At 29.5% G+C, this 20,308-nt stretch overlaps 6 protein-coding genes across 6 annotated transcripts; 4 read left to right on the forward strand and 2 right to left on the reverse strand.

The window, feature by feature from the left end:
- Positions 1-5,870: 5,870 nt before the first annotated feature.
- GO595_009020 (uncharacterized protein) lies at positions 5,871-6,626 on the forward strand (the record flags this gene model as incomplete). Its single annotated transcript, XM_067922660.1, has 1 exon — positions 5,871-6,626. The coding sequence occupies one exon, from the start codon at positions 5,871-5,873 to the stop codon at positions 6,624-6,626; it is 756 nt and encodes a 251-aa protein (XP_067770805.1).
- Positions 6,627-6,751: 125 nt separating this feature from the next.
- Positions 6,752-7,933, forward strand: GO595_009021 (uncharacterized protein; the record flags this gene model as incomplete). The annotated part of the gene is made up of 1 exon (XM_067922661.1): positions 6,752-7,933. One exon carries the CDS (start codon positions 6,752-6,754, stop codon positions 7,931-7,933), a length of 1,182 nt encoding a protein of 393 aa, XP_067770806.1.
- An 874-nt stretch (positions 7,934-8,807) lies between these two features.
- Positions 8,808-10,319, reverse strand: GO595_009022 (TIR domain-containing protein; the record flags this gene model as incomplete). The annotated part of the gene is made up of 1 exon (XM_067922662.1): positions 8,808-10,319. One exon carries the CDS (start codon positions 10,317-10,319, stop codon positions 8,808-8,810), a length of 1,512 nt encoding a protein of 503 aa, XP_067770807.1.
- Positions 10,320-13,445: 3,126 nt separating this feature from the next.
- Positions 13,446-14,090, forward strand: GO595_009023 (NAD(P)-dependent oxidoreductase; the record flags this gene model as incomplete). Its single annotated transcript, XM_067922663.1, has 1 exon — positions 13,446-14,090. The coding sequence occupies one exon, from the start codon at positions 13,446-13,448 to the stop codon at positions 14,088-14,090; it is 645 nt and encodes a 214-aa protein (XP_067770808.1).
- Positions 14,091-14,285: 195 nt separating this feature from the next.
- GO595_009024 (Coiled-coil domain-containing protein 40) lies at positions 14,286-16,919 on the reverse strand (the record flags this gene model as incomplete). Its single annotated transcript, XM_067922664.1, has 1 exon — positions 14,286-16,919. One exon carries the CDS (start codon positions 16,917-16,919, stop codon positions 14,286-14,288), a length of 2,634 nt encoding a protein of 877 aa, XP_067770809.1.
- Positions 16,920-17,413: 494 nt separating this feature from the next.
- Positions 17,414-19,129, forward strand: GO595_009025 (TRAF3-interacting protein 1; the record flags this gene model as incomplete). The annotated part of the gene is made up of 1 exon (XM_067922665.1): positions 17,414-19,129. The coding sequence occupies one exon, from the start codon at positions 17,414-17,416 to the stop codon at positions 19,127-19,129; it is 1,716 nt and encodes a 571-aa protein (XP_067770810.1).
- Positions 19,130-20,308: the final 1,179 nt, after the last annotated feature.

Genomic DNA, 20,308 nt, shown 5'->3' on the forward strand with positions numbered 1-20,308 from the left:
AAACTCCTTATGATGGACCTTCTTCTTTTATTAATTTTAATAATGATAATTATGAATTAAAATGTAAACCATTTAATATCGATACTTTGGATTTTTCATTTGGTATTGATATTGAATTTAAAGAAAATAGTAAATTACCAAAAACAATTTTATTTATTCAAATGGATAATAGTTGTTATTTAAAGATAAATTATTTTGAACAAAAAATTACTGTTCAAATGCAAAGTAAAAATCAAATTAATAAAATTCCTTTTAATTATATATTTCCTTTAAATAATTGGTATCAAATCATTATCCAATATAATAATTATAAGAAATTTATGCAATTATATGTAAATGGTCAAGAAATTGAAACCGTTCCAATAAAAAATGGTTATGATTTTAAACTAAAAAATATCGCATTACAAACTTTAATTGCTAAAAACTTAATATGTAATATTGGTTATTTCTTTTTATCTAAAAATAACTTAAATTTAGATACTATACAACTTTTAAATCAATTTCCTCGTTCATATGTAACAACATTTAATAAAATTGAAAAAAAAGAATTTCCTTCTGAATATAAAAACTTGTTTAATTTAGATAGAAATATGATATTTTTATGTAATCCAGCAATATCTTATCAAGGGAATTTAGTTAACTTGAAATCAAAAGGAATATTTATAACTAAAGGAACAATTTTTGGTTATTCACCATTAGCTAAAGATATAATGTATTGTGCAGGTGGTGTTGAATCTATATTACCATTATTTGCGCAACTTGATATGCCAATATTACCTAAACCTGGTGAACAAGTACAATATAAATTTAATAATTCATTATTACCTTTCTTATTAGAAATTTTAAGAAGTATGTTATTTAATTCTTCGAAAAATCAAGAAGAATTTTATCAAAGAAAAGGATTTTTCGTTTTGGGTTATTTATTAAGTAAAGCTACAAATCAACATTTTTCGTTACATTCTGTTTCTGTTTTATCTAAATTGTTATATAACTTGGAATATTCCCCTTTAACTCAACAAATGATTAATAACATTTTATTAAATGCTAAAATTTGGGTTTATTTACCTGAAGAAATTCAATTAGAATTATATTCTATATTACCCGAATATTTTAAAACTTTAAATATTAATCAAAAAGATTTATTTCTAAAGTTTTTACCATTTTCGAAATTATTACATATAATAAAAATTAATTTTTGGAGTATTTTTGATAATAAACAAATTTCATTAAATGATTCACCAAAAATTGATCAAATAACTAAAGAAGAAATTCCACGGAATTTCCAATCAATAGAATTAAGAAATTCATTTTGGGATTTAGCATATCAAATTTCATTACATTATTTCACTGACATTGATGCGAAAACATTATTTTTGTTTTCATTTGATGTTAATGATTATATATTAGAGTTTGAAACATTAAAATTATTATTAAAAATGTTATATTCAAAGAATCAAGTTTTAATTGATTGTATTAAGCGTGAATTTAAATTTATTTCATTTTTCTCATTAATAATTTCTACAAATGAATATATATGTTCATGTTGTATACATCTTTTTGTATATTTCTTAAAACTTCCTGAAGATCAATCATCACAAATCTTATATCCTTATAGTATAAATGAATGGATAACAGCAATTATAAAGACAATATCAATGAATAATCCAACAACAATTTTTTCTGATATAATTTTTGGTTATTTGTTTGGATTTTTTAATGAGAACATTCATAATAAATCGTTTGAGTTTTTGCCTTCAATTCGTATATCTAAAGATGAATCATTAAATGATTATGAGATTAAAATGCCCGAATTTTTACCATTAGCTTTATTATCTATTACTGATTTAAGTGATGGTGATTCATTCATTTATTTGTCTGCTTTAGATCGTTCATTTACTAAAAATAATAAAATTATTCCGACAATTAAAGATTTTGATCATCCATTTTTAATGTATATTATCCATAAACATCAAAATGAAGGAATTAATCATTTTGAACATTTAAGGATTTGTGTATATATTTTATCTAATTATTATTTTAAATATAATCAACCATTTACATTAAATGAATATATTTCATTGTTTTCTATTAGAACTGGAATAGATTTTACTTATATATTAAGATATATTTTATTATATTTAACTGATTTACTTAATAGTATACAATATTCTGTACCGAAACAAACATATTATAACTTTTATAAAACAGTTTTTGAATTTTTATTTATAATTCCAAGTTATGATAAATATTATAAAGTTTCATTTAATGAAAATGTAACTAATAATAATCATAAAGAAAAAATTACATTCCAAAATTTACATCAATTAAAATATTTAAATGATCGAACTCAAATAAATTATACTTATGGTACAAGAACGACTAAAGAAGGAGATTGGATTGATTATGAATTAGCGCATAAATTTTTACAATATATGCAAATTAATGAAATATTATTTAAAGTTAAACCTTCATTTATATCAATACCAGAAAAATGTTTTCATCCATTATATATGTATACATTTACTTTATCGATTGGAATTCATCATATAAAATATTTTAATAATCTTTCGAAATATATTAAACCTTTATTACATTTAATTAAAATACCAAATAAGAAAGATTATGATATATTTCAATATATTGTAAATATTATTGTAGGTTTAATTAAATATATACAAATTACTAAAAACGAACAAGAATTACAAAACTTATTTTCATTGATAAAACAATTTGATACAATTATAAATTATCAATTTCATATTCATATCGAAAATTATTATGATCTCTTTAAAACGACAATATTTACATCTGATATAACAATACAACAATTTCTTAAGAAATATTCGCAAAACGAAAATAACTTAATACAATATGCAAAACGATTATCAAAATCTGAAACGAAATCATTACAAAACATATCATTTAATAATGAAAAGTTTGCAGAACATTTTCAAGAGTTAAATATCTTTAATTCACAAGACAAAATATTAACATTAAATAAATTAAGTCGATATAAATTAATTGATTTAGCATCATCATTTCGAAATGATAATTTACAAGGTTCTAAAACGTATAAATCAATATGGAGAACTTTATCAAGTGAAGGAGGACCTTGGTATCAACCAGAACAAAGTAATAATCAACATCATTATAAACTTGATAATATAATATTAAAAACTTTTAAGCGCCCAAGACTTAAAGAGAATTTCTCATATAATGATCATAAAGATGCTTCTTTATTAAGAGATACTGGCGATTTAAACATAGCTAATGAGAAATATAATGAACATTTGAAACAATTAAGAATTATTAATTTTGGTAACTTAGATCAAAGTGTTATCCAAATGATTTCGAATGATGATGAAGAAAATAATCAAATTGCAAATATAGATATCGAAGAAATTATTATTAGCGCGACTGTTAAAAGAGTTACAATGAAAGAAACTGTATCAGGAACATTAATTATTAGTCGAAGAAACTTAAGTTTTAATAATGAAAATAAATATTTAAGAATTCCATTATCAAAAATTCGTTATATATATTTAAGAAAATATTTACATATTTCAGATTCAATCGAAATATTTACTGTAAATAAAGTGTATTTCTTCGCATTCGTTGATGGTGATCAAAGACATCAAGTTCTTCAAAAAATTAAAAACTTGAAATTGAAAAATTTGAAGTTTTTACAAATGAATCCTTCCGATATAAATAAAGAATTAAAGAACTTAATGGATAAATGGTGTAATGGAAAAATATCTAACTTTGATTACCTAATGAAATTAAATGTTTTGTCTGGTCGAAGTTATAATGATATTTCTCAATATCCTGTTTTCCCATGGGTTTTAAGTGATTATTATTCAGATAAGCTTGATTTATCAAAAGAATCTATTTATAGAGATTTAACTAAGCCTATTGGCGCTTTAAATCAAGAAAGATTAAATTCTTTATTAGACAGAATCGAACCTTCTTTTGAAAATTCGCCAAATTATTTGTATTCAACTTTTTATTCATCGTCGGCGGTTATCATCGGCTATTTAATTAGACTGGAGCCGTTTACTTCCCTTCATATTGAATTGCAAAATGGTCGATTCGATACGACAAGTCGATTATTTAACTCAATCCCTGGAGCTTGGGAATCTGTTAATAGAGAAAGCGATTTTAGAGAATTAATTCCCGAGTTCTTTTATTTGCCAGAATTTTTAATAAATAGAAATGAATTTGATCTTGGAAAAGGCGTATCTGACGTTATATTACCAAAATGGGCTTCATCACCCGCAGATTTCATTGAAAAACATAGAGCTTCATTAGAATCTCCATTTGTTTCTGTAATGTTGCCTGCATGGATTGATATGATTTTCGGAGTTACTTCACGTGGAATTAAAGCACAAAAGATTTACAATGTTTTCCATCCTCTATTCTTTGAAGAATGTATTACACCTGAATTAGCAAAAAATCCTCAAGAATTTTTAATAGCTCAAGAATATGCTGCTTGTTTTGGTCAAGCCCCAACTCAAATTTTCAATGAACCACATAAACAAATTATTGTTGTTCATCCTAACCTAACAATTTCTAAAGCCATATTCCCAATTATTCTAAAAGAACCAATTTTCAAATTTAACGAAAAAATTTTATTGGCCGATACCTATCGTGGCGGTTATTTGGCGGTTACCCAAAAATATGAAACGGTTTTCATAAAACATGGAAAAGAATCAAAAAGATTTAGCTTAGAAATGAGTTCACCAGGTGATAATCAATTTGATTTAGAGTTTTCTGGTGCAAGGAAAACTGTTGCTGTGTATAATGGAATTATTGTTTCATCTGTTCCATGGGATTGTTCATTTCTTGTAACTTCATTTGATTATTCTAAACCATTATCAGTAAAGCGATTGCATACTAAATCATTAAGAGCAATTGCAATGACAAAAAAATTTACTGCAACTGCATCAAATGATTGTACAATTGTTGTTTGGAAAAAACAAGCACAAAAACAACATGTAATTATATCAAAGCATAGAAGTAGTATTGAAGATGTTGCAATTGATGAAGATTTGGATGTAATAGTTTCTTGTTCAATAGATGGAACAATAATTACATCATCATTATCAAATGGGGTACACCTAAAGACGTTAAAGATATCTGACATTGGGGTGCCCAAAGAATTAAAGGTGACTTCCTCCGGAAAAGTGGCAGTTCTATTTGAATTAGCTGGAAAAAGTACAATCAAAATATTCGATCAAAACTTGGAATTAATTAATGAAAGTGAGTTTGAGGACTTAATCGAATCTTGGTGTATGTTTGATTATCCTGATTTTAGACAATATATGGCAATCATGTTTAATTCAGATAAATTTGTGATTTTTGGAATTCCTTATTTCGAAGTTATGTTCGAAACAAAATGTAAAAAACATATAATGACAATGAAATACATTAAAAAGACATCTGTATTATTAATGACAAATGAAGATGGCAATTTAATGCAATTACAATTATAAAATGTTTGAATAAAAATATTATGTTTTATCTTTTTGCAATGTTAAATTGTTGTGTATGAAGAAACAAAAAATTGGAAAAATAATAATAATGTACGTTAAAGAGTGATTCAAAGCCGTTTCTATTTGTGGGATATTTACGGTTATAATTGAAAAAGTTATCTTCACAAAACCGGAAAAGAAACAAACAAAATCTTGGTAAATCATATTTTTATATGTATTATCTCTTTAAAATAAAATCATCCAACTCTTTAGCTAACATTAAAACCTTCTTCCACATTGATTTTGATGAAAGATGAATTAATTTTTTGCACATTTTTAGGGAAAAGTGCCAATGATCCAACAAACGGTTTTAAAGAAAAACTAGTTTTCCAAATTTTAATGATGAATCGCCCAGAGCTAAAAGCAATATGTATCACGGCTAAAAGTGGTATATCTTTATTCTCAGCCGACTTTGAAGGTAATTCTCGAAATCTTAGATCTTTTGGTGGTCTTATTACAGCAATGAACGATCTTTCAAATCGATCTGTGGGTGCACCAGTCTCATACATGGTAATGCTTACTACAGCCATTACAATTGTTCAATCTGAAGAAACAGGAATTAAAGTCATTCTTTTCCATGACGCAACATTTTACAGATCTTTAGCACATTGTATTGCTACACAAGTTTTACGTGCGTTCCTTGAACGCTTTAATCCAGAAACATTGAACGTGACTGATTCCTCTAATTTCAGAAGATTTAATTCAGGTCTAGGACCTGCTATCCGGTCTGCATCAAACATCATTTTACATAACCTAATAGACAAGCTCAGAGGCGCTATACAATTTGCCGTTATTTTCAGTGATGGCGACGCTATATATACATATCCATCAAATGCAGATTCCATTTCAGTTGCGGCAAATCTTCAACAGCTTCAATTTGCTCTACAGGAAGTTGCTAATTTGACACAAGATGTGCCATACGAACTTGTTATTGAAGGCGGACAAATCTTTTCACATATTGTTCTGTTCGGCGCAACGACAGTGGTCCTTCAGATTCGAGCAGCGTCACACTCTCCGAGTGTGATTGCACAGGTGAAGGAAACACTGTCAATGCTTAGTCTTTGTTTCCAAACAGCAGAAAGCCTCATGGCTTAAGATTCTTTCTATAATAAATACAAAAATTCTTATAAAATTGTTTTAGAAATTGCAACTCTTTTGATGTTTTTGTTGTTATTTTTTTTATTTTGCGAAAAAGTACGTTAATTTCGGGGTGTCCCATTATGCAAGCAAAGAAGAAAAATCAACAGCAAACCCAGAAATTATTAGAAAAGAGAAAGAAAACAAAATCTATTTTCGAAACAGAAGAAGTTGTTGAAAGGCAAAGAGTTCAAAGAGCAAAACAAAGAAATCAAAAAATTTTTTCTTATAAACAGCATTTAAGAGAAACATTCCATAAAATAGATAATGTTCCATATAGTTATAATGCATCATCGATTTACCAAAATAATGGACATAGTATAGCATTCATTGGTTCAAATCATCAACCAAAAAATTATAATAAATTCACGCCAAAAAGAACAAACGAAAGTAACAACCAAAAGAAAAGAAATGCGAATATAAATCAAAAATATTTAGAAAAAAGTCGTACAATTCCAAAAGAAGGTAAAATCGATTATAAAGAAAAAGAAAAACGGTATAAAAAATTATTTGATAGCGATAGTGACAGTAGCTATGAAGAAGAAAATGAGATATTAGAGCACATTGAGGAGGAAGAAGAAGAGCAAAAAGCGTTGAAATCAACAGATGAAGAAATTAAATTAGAAAAAGTATCTGATAATGATAATGATAATGATAATGATCATCATGAAGAAGAAAATGATGCACCAGAGCACACTGAGGAAGAAGAGCAAAAAATGTCAAAATTAACAGATGAAGAAATTAAATTAAATAAAGTATCTGATAATGATAATGATGAAGAAATTAAAAAATTAGAAGACATGGAAAAAGAAGAGCAAAAATTATTAGAATTGATTCTTGAAGAAATCAAATTAGAAAAAGAATTTGATAATGATGATGACAATATCCATGAAGAAGAGGAATTAATCGAATCAGAAAAATCTATCAATAGTGATGTTAACGATGATCATGATGAAGAAATCACAACACTGGAACACATGGAGGAAGAAGAGCAAAAAGTATTAAAATTAGCAGAGGAAGAAGACGAATTAGATAAAGTATCTGATAATGGTAATCATGAAGAAATCACAACACTGGAACACATGGAGGAAGAAGAGCAAAAAGTATTAAAATTAGCAAAGGAAGAAAACGAATTAGATAAAAATGATATCAAAAAAATCGAGCAAATGCTAAACGAAGAAACCAAAAATTTAGATGAAACTAGTTCTACAAAAGAAGAAAAAAATTTAGGACAAATTATTGAAGAAAATGTTAATGAAAACTAAGAAAAAAAATAAACATGTGATATATGTTGTAATATAAGCTGTTAAAAATGTTTTTTTACTAAGACTTTATTCACTTTATCTATAAATTTATTTAATTACGAAAAATTTTAATGTATAAAATATATTTTCACCTGCTCAGACTCTATTCTTAAGAATAAATTAATTAAGCATGAATATCTTACATTCACCTGTTAAACTTTCACCAAAATTTAAATTTAAATCTCGAAAGATAACAACCTTGCGAATAATTTTATATTCGAGGTGGAAATTTGAATCTGACATATGTGAACTTATTCTAGCTGAAGTTTAACATAATCTTCAAAGCCTATCGCACTGCGTCATGAAATCGATTAGACAATCATTGATTATGAATTAATTTTTGTAATGTACACATTTCCCATTCAATTTCCAAATGTACTCAAATCGCATACGAAGCGGACTCTCAATCATTCTCTAGTATAGTTGCTCAGGAGTTTATTATGCCAATCCAAATCACTAATTGCCACATTTCCCATTCAATTTCCAAATGTACGCAAATCACATACGAAAGCGGACTCACTATCATTCTCTAGTATAGTTGCTCAGGAGTTTATTATGCCAATCCAAATCACTAATTGCCACATTGCTCATTCACATTTCCAAATGTACGCAAATCGCATACGAAAGCGGACTCACAATCATTCTCTAGTATAGTTGCTCAGGAGTTTATTATGCCAATCCAAATCACTAATTGTCACATTGCTCATTCACATTTCCAAACGCACGCAAATCGCATACGAAAGCGGACTCACAATCATTCTCTAGTATAGTTGCTCAGGAGTTACATTGTTATGCAATCCAAAGCGCAAATCATTTCTACTTAGTTTACTACGCATCAGCACCACACCTTCACTACTCCGCCCTTGTCGCCCGACACTGCAATTCTCGCGTTGCTGTCGTACTCCACGCATATGCACGGGTGCGTGTGCGCGTTCTTTGCCTCCAAGAAGTTCCTATTCTTCAGGTCGTACTTGTATATTCTTCCGTCTGTTCCACCGCAGTATATAACCATTTCGTCGTTCATCGACATCTGCATCTTCTCTGACGGCAGCCCGGACTTCCTGAAGCTCAACTTCTGCACGACGTTCTTTGCCCTGATGTCGGTCATCACCATATTGTAGTCCAATCCGAACGACACCACGTTTGGCGAGTCCTTTTTCCCGATGACTTGGAACACCTTACTCTTGTGCGCCTTGATTTCGAACACCGCATCTTTGTTCGCTCTGAAGTCGAAGCAGCGCAACTTCCCGTCGTGGTGCGCAGTGATTACTGTCGACTCGCCAATGACGTGTATCGAGTGCGGAGTACTTCCAGTCTTGATCTCGTTCAACTGCTTCGACTTGTTGACGTCAAATAAGCGGAGATGTCCATCGCGCGAACATGTGACGAGTTTGGAGTCATAGAGAAAACAAACGTCATTGACGCACTCCTTGTTGCTGCTGATTGTCGAAACTTGTTTAAAGGCGGGAACTGAGTAAAGACGAACTGATGAATCATATGACGCGGTGCAAAAGATGTTATCACTCGGAGAAAAGCGGAGCGCCATCGTACTTCGCTTGCTGTCGTGAAGCGTGGCAAGTAACGAATACGATGTTAAGTCATAGATGTTAACAAGTGAATCATCATCACCTGTGGCAATAAAGCCGGGAGTGTTGGAGGTGGTAATGTATGATATAGGTCCAGAATGCCCAGAAAGTTGATTGCTGTTGGTAAATGACGTCGCTGTGTTTTGTTGTTCATCTGATGATAATTCGGAGTCTTTGGATTTGGGTGTCAATGATGGAATGTATATCTCGTTCTTGGGACCGCTGTTCGCATTGGTTGCGCTCTTCTTAACTTGGACTTCACGGCTGGAGAGATGATCAACTTCAACACGAAGTTTCTCAAGATCTTTGTTCTGAAGTGAAAGATCAGACTCAATACGTCGGAGTTTGCTAAGTAATGCTTCTTGCTGCTGCTTTTGCTCATCATGATCTTTACGAATTTGATCTAATGATTCTTGTTCCTTAATTTGGGTAAGACGAAGTCGTTCGATTTTCTTCGTGAGTGACTTTGTTTTCGAATGGTTAACTTTGATGTTATGTGTGATTTCAGATTTCTTATTATTAATTTCTTCAAGTTTTTGCTTCTTTTCTTCGACTATTGCATTGACATCTTCGGGTTCACTCTCTTGGATACGATTATTAGCCTTCATAAGTTTTTTAACGGATGATCTTAATGATGAATATTGAGGTAAACTATTAATATATTTATCTGTTAGTGAAATACATTTTGCCCATTCTTCATTTTGGTCACGTAGCTTCTGCGTTTCTTCAAGTTTCTTGAGGATATCTTTGTTTGTGATCATCCTTTTTCTCAAATGGCTCAATAAAATGTTTCCAGCCATTCAAAAATTCAATGCCACCCGAAAATTGAATCGCCTGACCAAAACTGTCGTGGCCGATAAAAAAAATTGTACCATAAAGAACAAATAACGGAAATGGTTCAATACCCTACAGAAATTGTATTCAAAAAGTCGGATCGTTATTTTTAGCCAGAATGTCTTTGAGCATTGTTAACTTTTCATCAATCTCTGGACATTCGATATCTATAATATCTTCTAAATAGTCACTCGATATAGGAACGTTATGATTGGATAGAAATATTAACGAATCAATTGAAACACTCATCAAATCAAGATCAGACGAATCAAGTAATTCAAAATATCCAGCAACAAATGAACTGCCAATCTCAAGAATTAGTGGCGGAGGTGAATGCCTTAAATAGGCAAATATGAAATATGATATTGCTTTTTTTTGTTGGAATGATTTATCACTAAAAATGTTTTCATCAAACTCAGAACGGTCATAGTTCTCTATGATGAAATCTGAGACTGGTTGTGAAACATCAAATAACTTTGTAAGTAAATTATAAATTGGAATCATCAAATCTTTGTTTTTAAGTAGAACTAAAAGTTTGTTGAAATATCCGGATTCAATGTATTGCTGGGCAATGAAATCATCGCAGATAAGAAAAGATGTAATTTTGCATAAATGTGGCCAAATCGAAAAGAATTGAGGAGAAAGAGTCGACGCATATCGAAGAATAAGTTGACTTTCATTTAGAATTGGAATAGCGTTTGGCTGTTTTTGAAGGATTGTTAAATAACAATAAATAACTTCATATTGATTGGTCCATGAATTTCCAAATAGAAAACTTTCAGATAAGTGAAGATATTCGATAAATTGTTGTTCATTAATGTTATTAATGAATTTGAAAATACATGAAAAAAGACTTATCATCGATGAAAATGGAAATAAGCTGATTAGAGAAGCTTTAGGTGTAAATGAAATGAAAAAGTGATATATTGAGAATAAAATTGATTCTTCAGAAAATGGCACTAAAAGAGAGAGAAGGCTAAAAGTAGTTTCAATAAGGCAAATGCTTTGCATTATATTTGGAAATATTCTGACCAAAGATTCGATAAACATCAAACTGATATCTTTTCCGATACCAAAATGTTTAAGAACAATTTCAAATGACTTAAGACAGAAGATACTTAAATTAGCATTTGTCTTAATTTGTTGAAATGTTAATTCTCCAATAACCAAATTTTGTTTTATTGTTAATAATTTCCATAAGCCTTGTGAAAGCAGTTCATACAAGATCTTCCAATTTGCTTCATTTGGTTCATTTGCGCAAAGATTAATTTGAATCTGGAGATCATTATAATCTTTTTGGGTGTATTCATATAACACTACATTGGTATCAGGACTGTCTAGTGTAAATTCGCGTGGAAAGTTGAACTTAATTGGGCTCTTGTACACGATCATTTGTCACAACATCAAAGAACCACTTCAAAGGGGTATCGGGGGTAATTATCACAAAAGTCGCGAGCGGTTACCAATTGTTTTGCGATTGGGCGGATTTGAATAAGAAAAATAACGGTTAGTTTTTGGATGAAATTCTGAACGTCGACACTTTTTTGAATGAGAAAAGTATTGTTGGAAACCATGCGTTTTTCTTAGGTTTATATGAACGATAAGTGTCAAATAGTTAACGTCCTCTAATTGCAATGTACAAATAACTTTTTCAGTCGAAATATTGAATACAAGGAGTTTGAGCAACTTCTTCATCTTTAATAAAGTATACAAAAAGTCGGTTTCGATAAGAAATAGTAGAAAAAATTAAAGTTTGATCAGAGGAATCAAAATTAATTGAAATATTTCCCGATTAATAGAAAAAAAAATGTTATATGAAATTGAATCATTTTAATATTATATATAGGACATGAAATGTAATGATTGTTAATCCCGGCGTGATGATTTAAATCCAATTTATGCAGAAGTTATGAGCAATCGAAATTCATATGAAATTTTTTTGTATCCTTAAATTAAATTTAATTCACATATAAAATTATATTGGATCAGAATACGTGAATGTGGTTTTATTAGTATTATGATTATATTTCTGAAGCATATTAAAAAAATCAAAAATATTGCTGAGAAATATTAAACGACCGTTTATTAATTGGCAGGTACTTTTGGTAATGCATGATTTTATTATTATTATAAATAAAACAACCAAAAATGTATTTACACCCAATACCTTGCATGAACTCAACATGGTTATAAAGTTAAATTATAAATTTAAAGCAAATAAAAATAGCATGCTTTCATTATTTATATCATTTTGATCTCCATTACCAATTTAAAAAAATGGTCCAATTAGTTGATGTAATAATTTGAGTTTCCTTACATTCATTTAAAAAAAATTGTTCTAACTGCAGAAATAATCAATTTTTTATTCAAATAGTCATGTTTTACTAGAAATTTAAGGTATGTTTTAATGGTTTCCTCGAAATAAAAATTATATAAATAACTTATGAAGGGAAATTTCTATTAAGTCTTCAATATTAAATTAGCTGGAATTATTTACGAATTGTAATTTAAAAAATGAATGTTAATTTTTTTCTGAAAATGATGTAGGAATTCTTGGTGTTTTATTTTAAAATATTTATAATTGTTAAAATTCATAACATAATTTGGTGAAATTTAAATTATAATTTAAATCTTTTACTGTATAAAAAATGAATCCATTTAATATATTTTTGTTAAAATTCTTCAAAAATAATATATATAATAATATTTATATTTATATAATAAATATAATTTCTCTAATTATAATTTGGTGTATCATTAAATGAATGAGAATTGCATTTGAAATTAATCAATATTTTTGATATAAATACGGAATCATCAAGATGAATCACTAATGAAAATATTTTAAAATACAATCATTTTCGGCGATAAATCACTTGGTTTTGACAAATTACAATCAGCGTCTAAAACGCATTCAACACGATTAGCCGAACAATTTTTGTTCATTCAATTTTCTGTAAATGAACAATTTTGAATAAATTTGATCCAAAAAATTGAAAGATAAGCCATTGAAAATTAACCGCTCACAGAAAGAATCACTTCATTTTTTAATCATGAAAGTTGCTGTTATTGGTGCTACAGGCTTCATTGGCGCTAAGATATTCGAAGAGGCTGTTTCAAGAGGCTATGATACAATCGCTATTAGCAGGAATCCACCAAAAGAATTACCAAAAGGAAAATGTACACATGTTTCAGTAGACATTTTTAATTTACAAGAACTTGAAAATGCATTAAAAGGAGCAGAAATTGTTATCCATGCTTACTGTCCACCAAAAGATTCAACATTTGAAAAAATGGAAGAACTTCAAGTTAATGCGACAAAGAATATAATCGAAGCAGCTAAAAAAGTTGGAGCACGTCGTCTTCTTGCTGTTGGTGGTGCAGGTACACTCATAACGAATGGTGCTCGAAATATGGATTCACCAGGATTCCCACCAGCTTACATGCCATTAGCTAACGCTACTGCTAAACTTCTTACACTTGTTTTGGAGCAAAAGGATGTTCCAGGAACAGTGTTATGCCCATCAATGGAAATTTATCCAGGTGAAAAACAAGGTAAGTTTAGGTTAAGTGGTGACGAAACAATATTCAATGAAAAAGGTGAAAGCAAAATATCAAATTCTGATTATGCTGTTGCAATGATCGATGAAATAGCCAATGGCAATTACATTGGAAAACGCTTCACAGTTGGTTACTAAACAACTAACTCAACAATTTTTTTTTATAATAACTAGTATAATGTATATAATAATATAACAATAATAATATATAACAATAATAATATATAACAATAATAATATATAACAATAATAATATATATAATATAACAAAATCAATTTCATTTTTAAAAAATGTAAAAACCACAAACAAAAAATTTATTAATCAACACATATTTAAACAACGAACATTTTATCTTTGATTAATTGCAGTTTCTTCGCCAAATGAGGGAAATCATATTCCAAAGTATCAATAAGTAATTTAATATGATCTTCTTGTTTCTTCAAATTATCGTATTGACCATTAAACGCCTCATCGGACTTTAAATTAACTTTCTGTATTTGGAACAATCTATTTTTCGCCTGTAATCTTTCAAGTTTTGTCTGCGACAAATATTTACTTTTTTGTAAATCGTTTAAATCTTCCTGAATTTCGGTATATTGACATTGCAAATCTTTAATTACTTGTGTTAATTGTTCTATTTCATTTGTTAATTCCTTTTGTAGTTCCACGCCGCTCATTATATTCATTTCATGTTTTTTAGTTTCATTATTAATTTTTTTGACTTCTTTTCTTAATTCATTAATTTCAGACTTTTCATTTACAATTTTATCTTTGTTAACTCTTTTCTTAATATTTCCTCTGTTTGCTATAGTTTCTCTTCTTTTTAAAGCATATTCCATTTCTTGTATGATAACTTGTTGTTGCTTTTTAATTTGCTTAAGTCTTAATTCCATTCGTGATATTTCTTTCTTCATAGAGTTTAATTCGGATGACCCATAGTTTGGATCAAGTGCTTCTTTCATTTCGTTCGCGAGTTCGATTTTTTTCTCGAGCATTAAAATTGATTTTTCTGTTTCCATTAAATCATCAGCCAAATCTTCACGTACATTAACAATTTGTTCGATTTGTGATTCTAATTTTATAGCTTCCATTTCTTTCTTTTGTAATGATTCCAAAATATCAGCTTCGAAATTAATATTCGTTTCAAGTAAATTATTATTATTCGAATTAGAATTCGATAGTTGTTCACCAAGTCGTGAAATTTCACGTTGATATTTATCGATTTGGATTTGATATTTATTAATTTCTTTTTCTGTCGATTGAAGTTGGTTTTTAATACGATCTCTTTTACGTGTTAACACTGCAATATTCGCTTGAATAGTTTTGTTTTCTTTTTCGATGTTTTCACATGTACGTTCAAGTTGTACAAGTTCATTTTGTTTCTTTATCCATTCCGCTTGATTTTCTTGCACGATTTTATCACTTTGTATTATTCTGTTTTGGATTTGACGAATTTTTCGTTCAAGTGGTCCATGTTCTTCACCATTTTGTATATCTTTAAGTGATTCATATTTACGATTTAGTTTATCAACTTCATTTTGTTTCTTTTCGATTTCATTATTGTTACGACGTCGTTGGATTTCATATTGATTAATTAAATTATCTTTTTGTCGTAATTCTTCAACAATTTCATTTAATCCACGCTCAAGTTTCTCAGCTTGTGTTAATATATTTATTTTGTCGATTTTCATTCGAACAATTTCATTTCGTATATTGTTCAGTTCTTTATCTTTTTCATTGATTTTTTCGCGCGTTTGTTCGATAATGCGTTGTGTTGATACAGCATCTTTCTTTAAATTCGATTGATCTGTTAAATGTTTTATTATTTTATCTTCGATTTCATGGATTTGATTACTAATTTCATTTGTACCTTTTAATGATGACTTAAATTGCGCTTTGGAATTATTCCGCTCTATAATTAAACGCGATATTTCTTGTTCCTTTTCTTCACATAGTTTATAAAATTGTTGAAGTTGTTCTTGAAGTTTTTCTCGTTCCGTTTCAACTTCAAAGATTTTATTATCTAAATATTTAACGCGATTTTGTACTTTGTTAATTAAGCTCGTGTTACGTTCTTGTAATTCTTGTTGCTCTTGAATTTGTAATTTAAGTCCTTTTTCTTCATTTTGCAATGTATGGATTTCTTCTTCTTGTTTAACATATGCAGCTTCGACTTGACTTAATGTTTCATTACGCTTTTTGACTCCAGTAAGTGCTGAGTTCCAATCTTGAATTAAACGGTTTCGCTCAAAATTAATTTTCTCCATTTCAAGTGATGCTTGAAGAAGTGCTTCTCTGGCAGTTGTGGTTTCATTTCGTTGAGCTTCGATTTGTGCTTCTATGTCAGATAATTGTGATGTAATATCGTTTAATTGTTGCGTAAGACGATTAATATAAAGATCTTGGTCTTGCTTGGAGACTTCAGTTTCGTTGGTTGACTGTTCTGATTTATAAGTTTCACGTTTGGTGACTTGAACTTGATTGATGATTTCTTGATTATGTTGTTCGAGTCTTTGTACAACTTCATTTAACTTGTCAAGTTCTGTACGTTGTTTTTCATAGTCTTTTGTTTTTTGAATAAGATCTTGTTGTAATTGTTTGTAGGATTCTTTTTCTTGTTCTAATTGTTTTTCTTGTTCAAGACGAGCTGATTCAAGAGTAGTTCTTTTCTCATTGGTTTGTGTTAGATTTGCTTGAAGTTTTGCTAATTGTTGTTGAAATGAATATAATTCAACACCAACTTGTTCTCTTTCATTTGTCAACTTTGCTTTTAAAGTTGATTTATCTTTAATTTCTACATCAAGATTATCTTGTAGAGAAGTAAGCTGTTTTTTTAAATCTTCTTGTAATTTTTTAAATAATGGATGATCTGGATCAAGATCTTCAACAAGGTCCTCTTCTTCTAATAGTTCGTTTTCAAAATCTAATGGACCAATTTCTTCTTCTTCTTCAATTTTTTCATTCATCACATAAATAACGTTTTCGAGACCGTTAAAAGTTTAGATGACCGTTTATTTAATAGAACATGTTTAACAAAAGAAACTGGACTTTAACACTAAAAGATAAAGAACCTCAATATTTACCAGTTCCTAATGGTTGTACTTGTATTATTACAGGTATTCATTGTTCTGATATTACACTTAAAAAAGTAGTACTTGAAGGAATTATCCAGATAATCAGAATTGATAAACTAGGCGAAGAAAGTGATACCGCTCAAACAGAATTTAGATCAACTGTTATTGCTTCTTTGTTCCCACAACAAAATCCAAGTGTTTCTGTAATAATTCCATTTTCACAATTTAATATTCCAACGGTTCGATCAAGTGGTGGTAGTTTAACACTTACTGGAATATATTATGCTAACTCTGATATAAATGAACTTGATGATTAATTTTTTTTTTTTTGTTATTTTTAACGGTCGTCTATGAGTTAACGGTTTCATATCCGTTACAAAAATTTAATGAGCTCGGATCCAAATCTAGAATCACTCATTGAATCAACAATTGCAGTGTTTAAACCATATGGAAAGTTAATGCCTTCACTAGACCCAAAATATTTTAAGAGACCACCAATCAAATTTCTTGCATTAACAGTTAACGCACTTCATCGAAAAACCAAATTTGCTGATGGTTTATTTACAGATGATCAATTCAAAGGCACTCTTCCAGAGCGTGATGACAAACTTAATTTCTTCAAACAATTAAAAGAATATACTCAAATCGTTCTTGATCAACCCATTGATGTCGATCCCAAAGCAATTGCTAGTGGTAAAGAAGTTGAGAAAACCCTACTTTTTATGCAAAGCTTTGCACGTGCTGCCGAAAATCCAGTTGTTAGTTTCGATGTAGCACTTGCAAAAATGAAAGGAGGCTCTGCTCCACCAAAAGAATCACAGCCATCAAAGCGTCCACACAAAGAAGAACATCATAAGTCCACTGAAGAATCATCCAAACCTAAAGAAGAAGACAAACATAAGCACCGACCAAAAGAAAGCGAAAAGCCCAAAGAAGATGATAAACATCGACACCGTTCTAAAGAAGATGATAAACCTAAAGAAGAAGATAAGCAAAGACGTCGACCTAAAGAAGACGAAAAGCCTAAAGAAGAAAAGCCGCAAAGCAAAGAAGAAGACAAACATAAGCACCGCCCAAAGGAAGACGAAAAGCCCAAAGAGGAAGAGCGAAAGCGTCGCGAAGAGAAGCCTAAAGAAGAAGAAAAGCCAAGAAAGCCAAAGGAAGAAGAGAAGCCAAAAGAAGCCGAAAAGCCGAAAGAAGAAGAGCGAAAACGACGTGAAGAAAAGCCTAAAGAAGAAGAGAAGCAAAGAAAACCAGCGCCAAAAGAAGATGAGAAGCCGAAAGAAGAAGAAAAGCAAAAGCAGAAACCCGCAAAAGAAGAAGAGCCACCAAAGCAACAACAAAAAACTGATGAAGAAGTTAACAAGCGTAAAGAAGAAGAACGAAACAAACGCAAAGCTCGAGAAGAAGAAAAGCAAAAGCGAAAAGCGTCGAAAGAAGAAAAACCACGTTCCAAACCAAAGCCACAACAAGAAGAAATCGAAGACATTACTGAAGAAGCATCCGGTCCGTCAATTACAGCACGTAAAGCGCCTCCGAAAGTCCGAAACGAAAGTAATGTAATTGTTGATGCCGTTGCGCCACAAATTATACATGAAGATGACATTGATGATGATGTCGATGATATATTTGTTGAAGACGATGGACGTAACACGACAATTAATGGCGGACAAGAGAACGGAAAACTTGTTAAAGATATTTTGGACGCGTGCAAACAAATCGGACCTGACTCAGCTAAGAAAGGAGATAACTTAGCTGACGAAGATCGATTTAGACAAGGGATTGAACTAGCGAAAGGTTTGTTGCAGCATTTAGCGAGAAGTGCACAGCCTTTAGATATATTAATCCAATTCTCACAAGAAGATTTGGGTAATATGGAAAACGAATATAAGAGATGGGCCGAGGAATGCGATAAACAACAAAAAATTCTCGATCAAGAAAGATTAACAACAGAACAACAGTTAAGAGAACTTAACGCGAAAATCGATGAGTTGGATAAGGATATTGTAAGACAAGAGGCAAGATTAAGGAGTATTAAAGCGGCGGCGTTCTTAAAGGAAAATAATTTGATGAAACAATTCACCACAATGTGTGGAAACTAAAAAATTATTTTAAGAAATTTGTGATAAATTTTTTTTATTATCTGAAACAGAACTTATAATAAAATAGTTAAATTACTTCTTAAAAATAAAGTAATATATGCTAATGCTAAAAATATTAGATTGTGATATTTAGAAATTATGATATTAATTCATGTTTTTTATAAACGGTCAAAAATATTGTTCAATTTGAATGTATGAACATGGAAAGAAAGATAAATGTTTCAAATGAATGGGAAAAACTTCAACTAATATATCAAGCTGTATTTAATTTGAATAAGGGGAACATTTCTCAAACAGTACAATCAATTATTGATATATTTGATGAAAATTATTCGTTCTCATATAATATAATTATTAGTCAATTAATATATTTATTGATTGTAACAAAGATGTTTGATATGAATCTATCTTTTGATTTTTTAAGGGAAATCGAAGCATTTGAGAGAAAAAACAATATCAAATTTAAAATATTCGATGTTTTTTCAAATTACCTTTATTATAAATTCTCACAAGAGTCAATTTATCTTCTTGAAAATATGTTAAAGCAAAATTTAATTGGACCTGAAATTGTCAAAAAAACAGAAAATATCTTATTTGAAGATCTTTCGAATGATGATTGGGAAGTTTCAAAGAAGTTAATTTTAGAAGGAATTAATCCAAATGAAATTGTTATAATAATTCGAAATGATGATGTTGAAAAACTTCAAGAAATATCAACACAAAGCGATTTTGATTTTAATCAAACAATTGAACCATCACTTTATGAAAGATGCACATTTGTTAATCAAGAAGATGTTACAATAATTGATTATGCAGCATTTTTTTCAGCAGTTAAATGCTTTAAATATTTACTTATAAATGGAGCAAAAGTAGAAAATACAGGTAAATATGCAATTGCAGGCGGAAATGAAGAAATCATTCATTTATGCGAACAAAATCATTCAACATTTTTCGGTGCATATGAAACAGCAATTGCATTTCATCGAAATGATATCTTTCATTATTTTTATGATAATAAAATATTTGAAATTAATAAATTGGAAAAATTCGGAAAGAAATGTATTTCACATCATAACTACGAAATTTTTAAATTTTTGCAGGAAAAAGGAATGAAAATAAATAAAGCTATTATTAATAAATCTGCAAAAATTGGAAATTTTTTTCTTATGAAATATTTTC

The sequence above is a fragment of the Histomonas meleagridis genome (genome assembly GCF_020186115.1).
Source record: "Histomonas meleagridis strain 2922-C6/04-10x chromosome Unknown contig_82, whole genome shotgun sequence".
Taxonomy (NCBI): Eukaryota; Parabasalia; order Tritrichomonadida; family Dientamoebidae; genus Histomonas; species Histomonas meleagridis.